This window comes from Bombina bombina, chromosome 6 (genome assembly GCF_027579735.1).
Source record: "Bombina bombina isolate aBomBom1 chromosome 6, aBomBom1.pri, whole genome shotgun sequence".
NCBI lineage: Eukaryota > Metazoa > Chordata > Amphibia > Anura > Bombinatoridae > Bombina > Bombina bombina.
In genome coordinates this window covers 1,122,918,278-1,122,931,800 of record NC_069504.1, presented here as the reverse complement: position 1 = coordinate 1,122,931,800, position 13,523 = coordinate 1,122,918,278, and the positions used below count along the sequence as shown (strand labels likewise).

General features: G+C 43.9%; 1 protein-coding gene across 1 annotated transcript in view; it reads left to right on the top strand.

Annotated features, from left to right (window-relative positions):
* ITPR2 (inositol 1,4,5-trisphosphate receptor type 2) overlaps positions 1-13,523 on the top strand; it is a 920,836-nt gene that overhangs the window by 121,977 nt on the left and 785,336 nt on the right. The window contains exon 11 of the mRNA XM_053719707.1: positions 710-961. Within this exon, the coding sequence (XP_053575682.1) occupies positions 710-961 (252 nt within the window). The remainder of the gene's footprint in view (positions 1-709; positions 962-13,523) is intronic.

Below are 13,523 nucleotides of genomic sequence, written 5' to 3'. Positions count from 1 at the left end.
CTCCTTGTATATAACAGAATAAACCACATTTAAATAAAAGCAAATAAGCAAAAATAAAGTGACAGTTAAAGGGACAGTCTACACCAGAATTGTTATTGTTTAAAAAGAAAGATAATTCCTTTATTACCCATTCCCCAGTTTTGCATAACCAACACAGATATATTAATCTATGTTTTACCTCTGTGATTACCTTGTATCTAAGCCTCTGCAGACTGCCCCCTTATCTCAGTGCTTTTGACAGACATGCAGTTTAGCCAATCAGTGCAGACTCCTAAATAACTCCATGGGATTGAGCACAATGTTATCTATATGACACACATGAACTAACACTGTCTAACTGTAAAAAACTTTCAAAATGCTCTGAGCTAAGAGGCGGTTTTCAACGGTTTAGAAATCAGTTTGAGCCTAGCTAGGTTAAGCTTTTCAAAAATACCATCAAGGGAGCAAAGCAAATTTGATGATAAAAGTAAATTGGAAAGTTGTTTAAAATTGCATGCCCTATCTCAATCATGAAAGTTTAATTTTGACTAGACTGTCCCTTTAATATTTTCTGACTGTTGCTTATAATACCACCTATTTCTCAGTTTATTGCTAGTTTTGTAATGTATTATATAATATTTATAAGCTGTAATTAAATCAACATATCCTATTGTTGTTCGATACATAACCTTATTGTCACCCAGATCTTACAGATTATGTGTCCATACAGGTATCAGCTAAACCTCTTTGCCAGGATGTGTTTGGATCGTCAATATCTTGCCATCAACCAGATTTCTACACAGCTGTCTGTTGACCTAATACTACGTTGTATGTCTGACGAGTCTCTCCCCTATGACCTCCGGGCTTCCTTTTGCCGTCTCATGCTTCATATTCATGTAGACAGGGACCCTCAAGAATCTGTAGTTCCTGTAAAATATGCCAGATTGTGGACAGAGATTCCCACGCGGATAAGCATCCATGAGTGAGTATAGATGACTTTCGTCCATGTTCATGGGATGACACAAATTATAATGTTAATGTGGAGTATTCCAACCTCCTATTGTAATAAAGTAACCAAAGCTAGGGGCAAGTTATAAAGTGAATTTGTACGGTTGACCGTGATACAGTGTCTTAGAACAACAGAATTATCTGAAAATACAGTGGGGAAAAAAAGTATTTAGTCAGCCACCAATTGTGCAAGTTCTCCCACTTAAGAAGATGAGAGAGGCCTGTAAATTTCATCATAGGTATACCTCAACTATGAGAGACAAAATTTGGAAACAAATCCAGACAATCACATTGTCTGATTTGGAAAGAATTTATTTGCAAATTATGGTGGAAAATAAGTATTTGGTCACCTACAAACAAGCAAGATTTCTGGCTCTCACAGACCTGTATCTTCTTCTTTAAGAGGCTCCTCTGTCCTCCACTCCTTACCTGTATTAATGGCACCTGTTTGAACTTGTTATCAGTATAAAAGAAACCTGTCCACAACCTCAAACAGTCACACTCCAAACTCCACTATGGTGAAGACCAAAGAGCTGTCGAAGGACACCAGAAACAAAATTGTAGACCTGCACCAGGCTGGGAAGACTGAATCTGCAATAGGCAAGCAGCTTGGTGTAAAGAAATCAACTGTGGGAGCAATAATTAGAAAATGGAAGACATACAAGACCACTGATAATCTCCCTCGATCTGGGGCTCCACGTAAGATCTCACCCCGTGGGGTAAAAATGATCACAAGAACGGTGAGAAAACATCCCAGAACCACACAGGGGACCTAGTGAATGACCTGCAGAGAGTTGGGACCAACGTAACAAAGGCTACCATCAGTAACACACTACGCCGCCAGGGACTCAGATCCTGCAGTGCCAGACGTGTCCCCCTGCTTAAGCCAGTACATGTCTGGGCCCGTCTGAAGTATGCTAGAGGGCATTTGGATGATCCAGAAGTGGATTGGGAGAATGTCATATGGTCAAATGAAACCAAAGTAGAACTGTTTGGTAGAAACACAACTTGTCGTGTTTAGAGGAGAGAGAACACCATACCTACTGTGATGCATGGGGGTGACAACATCATGCTTTGGGGCTGTTTCTCTGCAAAGGGAACAGGACGACTGATCCGTGTACATGAAAGAATGAATGGGGCCATGTATCATGAGATTTTGAGTGCAAACCTCCTTCCATCAGCAAGGGCATTGAAGATGAAATGTGGCTGGGTCTTTCAGCATGACAATGATCCCAAACACACTGCCTGGGCAATGAAGGAGTGGCTTCGTAAGAAGCATTTCAAGGTCCTGGAGTGGCCTAGCCAGTCTCCAGATCTCAACCCCATAGAAAACCTTTGGAGGGAGTTGAAAGTCCATGTTGCCCAGCGACAGCCCCAAAACATCACTGCTCTAGAGGAGATTTGCATGCAGGAATGGGCCAACATACCAGCAACAGTGTGTGAAAACCTTGTGAAGACTTATAGAAAACGTTTGACCTCTGTCATTGCCAACAAAGGATATATAACAAAGTATTGAGATGAACTTTTGATATTGACCAAATACTTATTTTCCACCATAATTTGCAAATAAATTCTTTCCAAATCAGACAATGTGATTGTCTGGATTTGTTTCCACATTTTGTCTCTCATAGTTGAGGTATACCTATGATGAAAATTACAGGCCTCTCTCATCTTCTTAAGTGGGAGAACTTGCACAATTGGTGGCTGACTAAATACTTTTTTTCCCCACTGTATAATAAAATGTTAGTAGTTACTTCATATTATTTTACTTAATCGAGCAAATCCCTCCTCATTCTGCAAATTGTCAGTGTGTGGGGTTTAATTTTTTATTGAGGTAATAAGCAAACACAACAATGAAGGCATGTCCAATAACAATAATAGAACAAAATAACAATAGATCGCATGAGTTGTAGGTGTACTCGTCATTTACATTTCTCTGATATGCACTACAGATATATAGTTGAGACTATTGCGTAATATACTTTCAGTCTTAACTGTTTGTACATAAAAAGGTGACTAAATAGATAAGTCATAACTGTTATACGTGTCATAAGCGATGTCTATACATATACCAATGAGGCCTCATTTTTTTAACTTAGGGAATGTATCCCTCATTTCTCAGAGGGTCACTCTTGGACCTGTCTAGGCTAGTGAGTCATTAGTGAGGGAGATTAGATTTTGACATGGCCACTCTTGGACCTTAGAATATGAGTACAGTATATATAGCAAATGGTAATTGGACCTCCATAATAGTATATCAAAATCAGTGAATAATATTACAAATAAAGTATATGGTACATTTTCCAATCTAAGTCCTTGGAATATAATACAAAGTATAGATTTTGAGAAGATTCCAGTGATATTAAGTTTATAATAATGCTCAAAGACAGCGGGCTAGAGCGATAGGTTGAGGTTCTCAGAAGATATAGGTAGCTAGGGGAGGCTATATAAAATCATGGTGAGTTGGTCTATTGTAAGATAAGTGTAATATATTAAGTTGTGAAAACTTATGACTCTTTTTGCTGCAGGGATGATGTGATGATGAAATAATCTATAGTTGTGACTAAACATTTATGTAAATGGCTCTGATGTTCTCTATGTGATTGTCAGAAGTGTAAAAGCTGCCTGAGTCTGATGACTGGTAGGAGCTGGACCAGTTGTCAATTCAATTATCTAGTCAGTCTAAATTGACATAATGTAGATATGAGTACATAAGGTACAATGTGGAAAAGTATGGTCAGATTTAATTCTAGACGGAGACAACCAATTCCTTGCGAAATGTAAGATGTTGATAGAGAGATAATGGGGTGGGGGGGGGGGTGAGTGAGGAGGGCATAATACTATCTGTGTTAGAGCTCTTATAGACAAGGTACGCATTGGTACATTTTATATTTTCAGATAGGGAGGAATAGTGGCCTCAATACTCAAACAGTGTATAGAAGGACATGTTAAGTCACATATTACAGAGTACAATTTAAATGACCATCCGTACAGCAGGGAATACATTGAGTCTTGTGTGTCAGATGAGGGAGGATGAAATATATACATGCTTGGGAGAACGCCTCTATGCTAAAATTAACGATCAGACCATAGTGTTCAACTTATAAAATCTTTTAACTGTGTAACGTAAAAAAAGAGAAAACAACGACTCTGAATCCTCCAAATATAGATGTTGGGCAATCTCTAAGTCAGTGATGGCAATAAGAAAGTACATACAACCATGGATGACAACACAGGAACAGTTTTCAACTTCCAGCTTAGTAGCTTGGTCCAGAGGGAGACAAGGCAGGGTATCAGGGTGCCAGGAATCAGACTGAGATGAGAAGTGCAAAAATAATCACACCTTTATTAATAGCAAAAAATAATAAAACGTCCACAAAACAAATAACAAGCCAGGAATCGAAACCGGAGCTGGTAGTCAGACGAGCCGAGTCAGAAGCCAAAGCAAATAGTCAGACGAGCCGAGTCAAGAGCCAAAGCGAGAAGTCAGACGAGCCGAGTCAGGAGCCAAAGCGAGAAGTCAGACGAGCCGGAATCAGGAACAAGAAGAACAGCAGAGTCAGGAACAAGCCAGGGATCAGGAACCAGGAGGGACGTCAGACAGCCAGGTAATACACAGGAGCTCTCACAAACAGGTCTGAGACAACGCAAGGGCAAAGCATACTGAACAGAGGCCCTTTAAATAATAAGTGATGACATCACAATTCTGAGACTGCATCCTGTCTCACACTGATGATGAACACCAGTCTAGCCATAAAAGGAAGTGCAGGAAATGAGCAGCATCACACAGTATGCACCAGAGTTAGCAAGAGAGTTGAGTAAAATGGCTGCCAGCAGCACATGGCAAACAAAGGAGGGAAAAAAACCCTCACAGTACCCTTCCCTCACCGACCCCTCCCCCGCGGGAGGACAAAAGGCTTATTTGGGAAACGGCATGGAAGGCACGGAGGAGGGCGGGAGCATGAACATCCTCATGGTTGTCAACAAAGATTGGACGGAGACGAGGCAACACAGTGGTAAACATCTTCATGGTTGTCAACACAGTGGTAAACATCCTCATGGTTGTCAACACAGTGGTAAACATCCTCATGTTTGTCAACAAAGATTGGACGGGGACGAGGCAACACAGTGGTAAACCGATTACAAACTAATGGTTTCAAGAGGGAGCCAATTTATTGGAAGGCACACGAAGGTTCAAGTTGCGAGAGGACAGCCAAACTCTCTCACCAACCTGGTAGGAAGGCGCGGGCAGACGCCTACAATCGGCCTGGAACTTTTGGTGCTGCATAGAACGATGAAGGCAATCCTGAATCTGCACCCACGTGGAACGGAGTTGCCGGAGATGCTCCTCCAAAGCCGGAATACCCTGAGACATGAATGAATCGGGCAACAAGGATGGTTGAAACCCATAATTCGCCATGAACGGGGATAACTTGGAGGAAGCATTAATAGCACTATTACGAGCAAACTCTGCCCAAGGTAATAGTTCAGACCAATTGTTGTGATCTGAGACATAGCAACGGAGGAACTGTTCCAGAGCTTGATTAGACCGTTCCACAGCCCCATTGGATTGAGGGTGATGCTGAAGAGAAGGAAAACTGGATCCCCATTTGAGCACAAAAGGAACGCCAAAATCTGGAGACAAACTGGCTACCCCGATCCGACACTATCTCCTTGGGTAACCCATGTAAACGGAAGACCTCCAGGGCAAAAATTGAAGGAAGCTCCTGAGCGGTAGGCAACTTCTTCAAGGGAATGCAATGTGACATTTTAGAAAAACGGTCAACCACCATAAGGATAACAGTATTGCCATTGGAAACAGGGAGCTCGACAAGGAAGTCCATGGAAAGATGTGTCCAAGGAGACTCACCATTACTAATAGGTTGAAGAAGACTCACAGGAAGACATCGAGGAGTCTTATTCTGTGAACAAACTGAGCAGGAGGCAACATACGCAGCAACATCAGAACGAATACCTGGCCACCAGAATTGTCGAGTGACAGACCAAATCATTTGGTTCCTGCCTGGGTGACCTGCGGCTTTAGGATAGTGGTAAGTGTGCAAAAGTTTAGTTCGAAGATTCTCAGGAACAAAACACTTACCACTAGGTTTCTCAGGAGGTGCATTGGTTTGTGCAGCCAGGATCTCCTCCCCCAAGGGAGAAGTCAAATTAGTATGTATATTATCCAAAATATGGTCAGGAGGTATAACTGGAGTAGGTACAGACTCCTCCTTGGACAGAGGCGAAAATTGTTGAGAGAGGGCATCAGCCCTAACATTCTTACTACCAGGCAGGTAGGAGACCACATAATTAAACCAAGACAAAAATAGCGCCCATCTGGCCTGTCGGGGCGACAAACGTTTTGCTTCAGATAGATAAGTTAAATTCTTGTGGTCAGTAAGAATGAGCACTGGCACGCTAGTACCCTCGAGAAGATGCCTCCATTCTTTGAGTGCCAAAATTGTGGCCAGTAATTCCCTGTCTCCAATTTCATAATTGCACTCCGCTGGAGACAATTTCTTAGAAAAGAAACCACACGGATGCAAGGAACCGTCAGGCGTAGGACGTTGAGACAAGAGGGCACCTACTCCAGTTTCAGACGCATCAACCTCAAGAACAAAAGGCAGGACAGGGTTAGGATGAGCCAGAACTGGAGCAGCAGCAAAGGCAGTTTTAAGACTATCAAAGGCCTTAATGGCAGTAGGTGACCAATGGAGTGGATCATTCTCTTTATGGGTCATGTCTGTGATAGGTTTGACCAAGGAAGAAAAGTTTTTAATAAACTTTCTATAGTAATTGGCGAAACCCATAAAAACGTTGAATAGACCGAAGACCAACTGGGCGAGGCCACTGCAAAACTGCAGATAACTTGTCAGGATCCATGGAGAACCCTGCAACGGAGATAACATAACCTAGGAAGGTTACTTGAGTCTGATGGAACTCACATTTCTCGAGTTTACAAAACAAGCCGTTCTCACGTAGTGTCTGAAGAACCCGTGAAACATCAGAACGATGAGCCTCAAGTGTGGTTGAGTGTATGAGGATGTCGTCTAAGTACACCACAACACACTGTTGCAACATATCTCGTAGGACATCATTAATAAATTCCTGAAAAACTGCAGGAGCATTACATAGGCCAAAGGGCATTACAAGATACTCATAATGCCCGCTCCTGGTGTTAAATGCTGTTTTCCATTCGTGGCCCTCCTTGATCCTAACGAGATTGTACGCTCCTCTCAAATCAAGTATAGTAAAGACCGTAGCTCCCTTGAGGCGGTCAAAGAGTTCCGTAATGAGCGGAATAGGGTAAGCATTCTTAATGGTAAGACGATTTGGACCCCTATAATCGATGCATGACCTTAACTCGCCGCCCTTTTTCTTCACAAAGAAGAAGCCAGCCCCTGCAGGAGAGCAGGATTTGCGAATGATGCCCCGCGACAGAGCATCGGCAACATACTCCTCCATAGCACAATTCTCCGCAACAGACAGAGAGTAAACCCGGCCCGAGGAGGAATGGCTCCGGGTTGCAGGTCTATGGCACAATCGTAAGACCGGTGAGGAGGCAACGTACTGGCACGCACCTTGTCAAAAACGTCTAGGAACTCTCGGTACTCCTTTGGCATTTGAGATACCGAAGAAGTGCACAAGACTTTAGCTGGTTTCCGAAGACAAGTGGAAATACATTGCGGAGACCATGACAAAATTTCGGACCTGCGCCAGTCGAGACTGGGATTGTGCTTTTGGAGCCAGGGATAACCCAGAACAACCAGAAAATGCAGAGACTTTATCACCTGGAACTGGAGGGTTTCAAAATGGAGAGCCCCAACAGCCATGGATAAAGGAGCAGTTTCTTGAGTAATGAGTGTGGGTAGCAAGCGGAACGGACCGAGGCAAAACAGGAATGGAGTGGTTTGATACAAAAGCACTGTCAATGAAATAGCCCGCAGCACCGGAGTCAACAAGAGCCTAAGTGACTATGGAGGAGTCCACCCAGGAAAGGACAACCGTGACCAAAGGTTTCTCCTTTAGCGGTTCCGGGGACGAGGATAAACCTCCCAAGATCTACCCCCGACAGGACCTTAGGTGTGAGCGTTTCCCGGCCGTGTAGGACAAGACTTCAAAAGGTGGCCCTGTAACCCACAATAGAGGCAGAGCCCCTTCCTCCTCCTAAAGGCCCTCTCCGCCGCGGGGAGACGCGTGAATCCCAACTGCATCGGCTCAGCAGTACCTGGTGACTCGGGACCAGGAGACATGGGAGGAGAGGGAGGCATGGGTGGGAACGAACACGTAGGACACAATGGAACAGGAGGCTTCCGCAAGCGCTCCTTGAAAGAGGGCATCTCTCTGAGTCTGATGTCAACTAGGATCAAAAAAGACTCCAATGCCTCGAGATCCTCTTGTAAATCTCTGGCAGCAACTTCGTCTTTAATCGCATCAGAGAGCCCATGAAAGAAGGCGGCAACAAGGGTTTCATTGTTCCAACCTACCTCTGCGGCAAGCGTATGGAACTCAATGGCATACTGAGCAACAGATCTTGTACCTTGCTGAATGGACATGAGTCGTTTAGCAGCAGAGGAGGAGCGAGCCGGAACATCAAATACCCTTCGAAAGGAGGCCACAAATTCAGGGTAATTTGAAATCACAGGTTTATTAGTCTCCCACAAGGGATTAGCCCAGGCAAGAGCTGTGTCAGAGAGTAACGAGATGAGAAATCCCACCTTAGCTCTGTCAGAGGGAAACTCCTGAGGTAACATCTCAAAGTAAATGCCCACCTGGTTCAAAAACCCTCTGTACTGATTAGGATCGCCTCCATATCGCTGAGGTAGAGGTGCAGAACCGGACATGCTCCTGGTAGGACTAGGTGCAGCAGCGGAAACAGGAGCAGCCATAACTAGCGGGACACTTTGGTGCAAATGTGCAGTGCGAGTCAGCAGGGTTTGCAGGGCTAGTGCAAATTGATCCAAGCGGTGATCCTGTTCATCCATCCTGGAAATTATGGCAGGTAAAGATGGATTATTAGCACCATCAGAATTCATGGCCCTTGCCATTACGTCAGGGTGCCAGGAAACAGACTGAGACGAGAAGTGCAAAAATAATCACACCTTTATTAATAGCAAAAAATAATAAAAAGTCCACAAACAAATAACAAGCCAGGAATCAAAACCGGAGCTGGTAGTCAGACGAGCTGAGTCAGGAGCCAAAGCAAATAGTCAGACGAGCCGAGTCAGGAGCCAAAGCGAGAAGTCAGACGAGCCAGAATCAGGAAAAAGGAGAACAGCAGAGTCGGGAACAAGCTAGGGATCAGGAACCAGGAGGGATGTCAGACCGCCAGGTAATACACAGGAGCTCCTCACAAACAGCTCTGAGACAATGCAAGGGCAAAGCATACTGAACAGAGGCCCTTTAAATAATAAGTGATGACATCACAATTCTGAGACTGCATTTTGTCTCACACTGATGATGAACACCAGTCTGGCCATAAAAGGAAGTGCAGGAAATGAGCAGCATCACACAGTATGCACCAGAGTCAGCAAGATAGTTGAGTAAAATGGCTGCCAGCAGCACATGGCAAACAAAGGAGGGAAAAAACCCTCACAGTACCCTTCCCTCACCAACCCCTCCCCCGCGGGAGGACAAAAGGCTTATTTGGGAAACGGGCATGGAAGGCACGGAGGAGGGCGGGAGCATGAACATCCTCATGGTTGTCAACAAAGATTGGACGGAGATGAGGCAACACAGTGGTAAAAATCTTCATGGTTGTCAACACAGTGGTAAACATCCTCATGGTTGTCAACACAGTGATAAACATCCTCATGGTTGTCAACAAAGATTGGACGGGGACGAGGCAACACAGTGGTAAACCGATTACAAACTAATGGTTTCAAGAGGGAGCCAATTTATTGGAAGGCACACGAAGGTGCAAGTTGCAGGAGGACAGCCAAACTCTCTCACCAACCTGGTAGGAAGGCGCGGGCAGACGCCTACGATCGGCCTGGAACTTTTGGTGCTGCATAGAACGATGAAGGCAATCCTGAATCTGCACCCACGTGGAACGGAGTTGCCGGAGATGCTCCTCCAAAGCCGGAATACCCTGAGACATGAATGAATCGGGCAACAAGGATGGTTGAAACCCATAATTCGCCATGAACGGGGATAACTTGGAGGAAGCATTAATAGCACTATTACGAGCAAACTCTGCCCAAGGTAACAGTTCAGACCAATTGTTGTGATCTGAGACATAGCAACGGAGGAACTGTTCCAGAGCTTGATTAGACCATTCCACAGCCCCATTGGATTGAGGGTGATGCCGAAGAGAAGGAAAGCTGGATCCCACTGATGATGAACACCAGTCTGGCCATAAAAGGAAGTGCAGGAAATGAGCAGCATCACACAGTATGCACCAGAGTCAGCAAGAGAGTTGAGTAAAATGGCTGCCAGCAGCAAATGGCAAACAAAGGAGGGAAAAAACCCTGACACAGGGGTAGGCAATAAAGACTCTGCATTTCCCCGTTGTATATGGGGCGTTCATCCTATACCTAGTCTACGTTGACCTGGTGCCTCAGGAATGAAGCTTAAAAAGTCTGGTAGTGTGTGGATTGTAGGCTGCCATAATTTGAGATGATCCAAGGGATAACCATTATGACTCACCCTCCTCCATAGCAATAGGTTTGGTATGCTTGTATCCTGAGCATTGCATATATCCTAATCGTTACCTGGGAGATTGGCCTTATATACTCAGGTTTTAGTTAAGGTCTTGTTCGGAGCTGTTTTATTCAAAGTTGTAGAGGGGGTAATAGAATCTGGAGTTGTGCTGGTATCTCTCTTCCTATTTGTTTGCCGTTCGGCTTCCTAGAGCTTACTTCATTGAGCTCCTGTATTGGATTTTGTGGGGTATAGAGTTCAGTGGGAAGGTTAATTACCTTCGGCTGTCTGACGCTCCGCATTGTGAGGCAATTCCTCATCTTCCTCTGTGCTGTGTAGACCCGACAAAATCGAGAGTTGGTTAAAGCATGTGAGCATTTTATGTTCAAGTTTGGCTAGTAGAACCGCTATCATTGTATAATGTTCCACCTCTATTTCTGCTTAAGTAACCCGAGAACCTCAATTTAGATTGTGTTAATAGGTGTTGTTCTGATAACCCCCAGCACGGGGGGAGGAATTCTTGTAGGCCTGCGGGCTTAAGTGGCGCCAGAAAGCTTGACGTTGCGTCTGGTATAGCGAGAGTATTTCTTAGTAGGTAGATATTAATCGACTCAGGAACGGGTGAGGGATTTTTCTTAGTAAAATTGTCTTTATATGCCTGAGGTTAACAGGAAAACTGTGGTTTTTCAAGTGCTGCTTGCTCCGATAATAATTTTGCTGCCGGCCATGATGGTTGCTGGACACGCCTCCACTGACTTGTTTTTAAGCTGCAAGGTACCTTATGTACTTTATTAATTGATGCAAACTGCTTGTCTAATACGTTTTCCATAAAAGATCTCAACAATAAGATTGTTTTCCATGTGTGCGCAAAACTGCCATCTTTCCTTAGAAATGTAGGATAAAAAATAAAGGTAAATAAGTCTGGGGGTCCAGATAATATTCATCCAAGGGTTCTAAGAGAACTCCCATACGTAATAGCTACTCCATTAGCTGATTTATTTAATCAGTTACTGTTAACAGGAATTGTTCCAAAAGCCTGGAAAATTGCCAATGTAGTCCCTCTTCATAAAAATGGATAGTAGGGTAGATTCTGCTAATGATAGGCCAATCAGTTTGACCTCAATTGCAGGGAAATTAACGGAAACTCTTTTAAAGGAAAGACGTGTTTTACCTTCAGACAAACAACTTGGAAGACAAAGGACCAGCATGGTTTCACTGCTGGAAGATCATGTCAGACCAATCTAATTGATTTCTTTGACCATGTAACTAAATTAATAGACCAAGGAGGAGCTGTGGATGTAGCGTATTTAGACTTTAGCAAAGCATTTGACATTGTCCCACACAGCAAACATATTTACAAATGTATTGCCTTGGAGTAGATGCTAAGGTTATGTGGGTAGAATGCTGGCTTAAGGATAGAAGGCAGAGGGTTTTTAATTAATGGACTATATTCAAATGAGGGGTCAGTTACTAGTGGTGTTCCCCAAGGGTCATTTTTTTGGCCTGTTTTGTTTAACATTTTTATAAGTGATATTGGAAGTGGGCTTCAGGGTAAGGTTTGCTTGTTTGCTGATGATACAAAATTTGGAAACAGAGTTGATGTTCCAGGGGGGGGGGGGGTTTGATCAAATGAGCAATTATATTAAAACACTGGAACAAAAAACTGGAGGACTGGGCAAATAAATGGGATCTAACATGTACCAAGTGAAAAATTATGCATATTGGATCCACAAACCCAAAGGCCAATTTAAGTCTCAATGGTAAATTACTGACTGTTACTAAAGAGGAACTGTACTGGAGGTATTGGTAGCAGAAATAGCAAGGTTCTTATGCCACTTTACAGATCATTAGTTAGGTCTCATCTGGAATACTGTGTACAGTTCTGGAGACCAGGGGGCCTATCTATCAAGCTCCGGATAGAGCTTGAGGCCCTGTGTTTCTGGCGAGCCTGCAGGCTCGCCAGAAACACCAGTTATGAAGCAGCGGTCTAAAGACCGCTGCTCCATAACCTGTCTGCCTGCTCTGAGCAGGCGGACAGGAATCGCCACAATTCAACCCGATCGAGTACAATCGGGTTGATTGACACCCCCCCTGCTGGCGGCCTATTGGCCGTGATTCTGCAGGGAGCGGCGTTGCACCAGTAGCTCTTGTGAGCTGCTGGTGCAATGCTGAATACGGAGAGCGTATTGCTCTCCACATTCAGCGATGTCTGGCAGACCTGATCCGCACTGTCGGATCAGGTCCGCCAGACTTTGATAAATAGAGGCCCAGATCTTCAGAAAGATATAAATAAACTAGAAATTGTCCAAATGAGGCTACTAAATGATACATGGTCTAAAATATAAAACATACAGAGAAAGACTCTGTGACCTAAATATGTATAGTTTAGAGGATAGAAAGGAAAGAGGTGACATGATAGAAAACTTCAAATATTCTATATATACAGGGAGTGCAGAATTATTAGGCAAATGAGTATTTTGACCACATCATCCTCTTTATGCATGTTGTCTTACTCCAAGCTGTATAGGCTCGAAAGCCTACTACCAATTAAGCATATTAGGTGATGTGCATCTCTGTAATGAGAAGGGGTGTGGTCTAATGACATCAACACCCTATATCAGGTGTGCATAATTATTAGGCAACTTCCTTTCCTTTGGCAAAATGGGTCAAAAGAAGGACTTGACAGGCTCAGAAAAGTCAAAAATAGTGAGATATCTTGCAGAGGGTTGCAGCACTCTTAAAATTGCAAAGCTTCTGAAGCGTGATCATCGAACAATCAAGCGTTTCATTCAAAATAGTCAACAGGGTCGCAAGAAGCGTGTGGAAAAACCAAGGCGCAAAATAACTGCCCATGAACTGAGAAAAGTCAAGCGTGCAGCTGCCAAGATGCCACT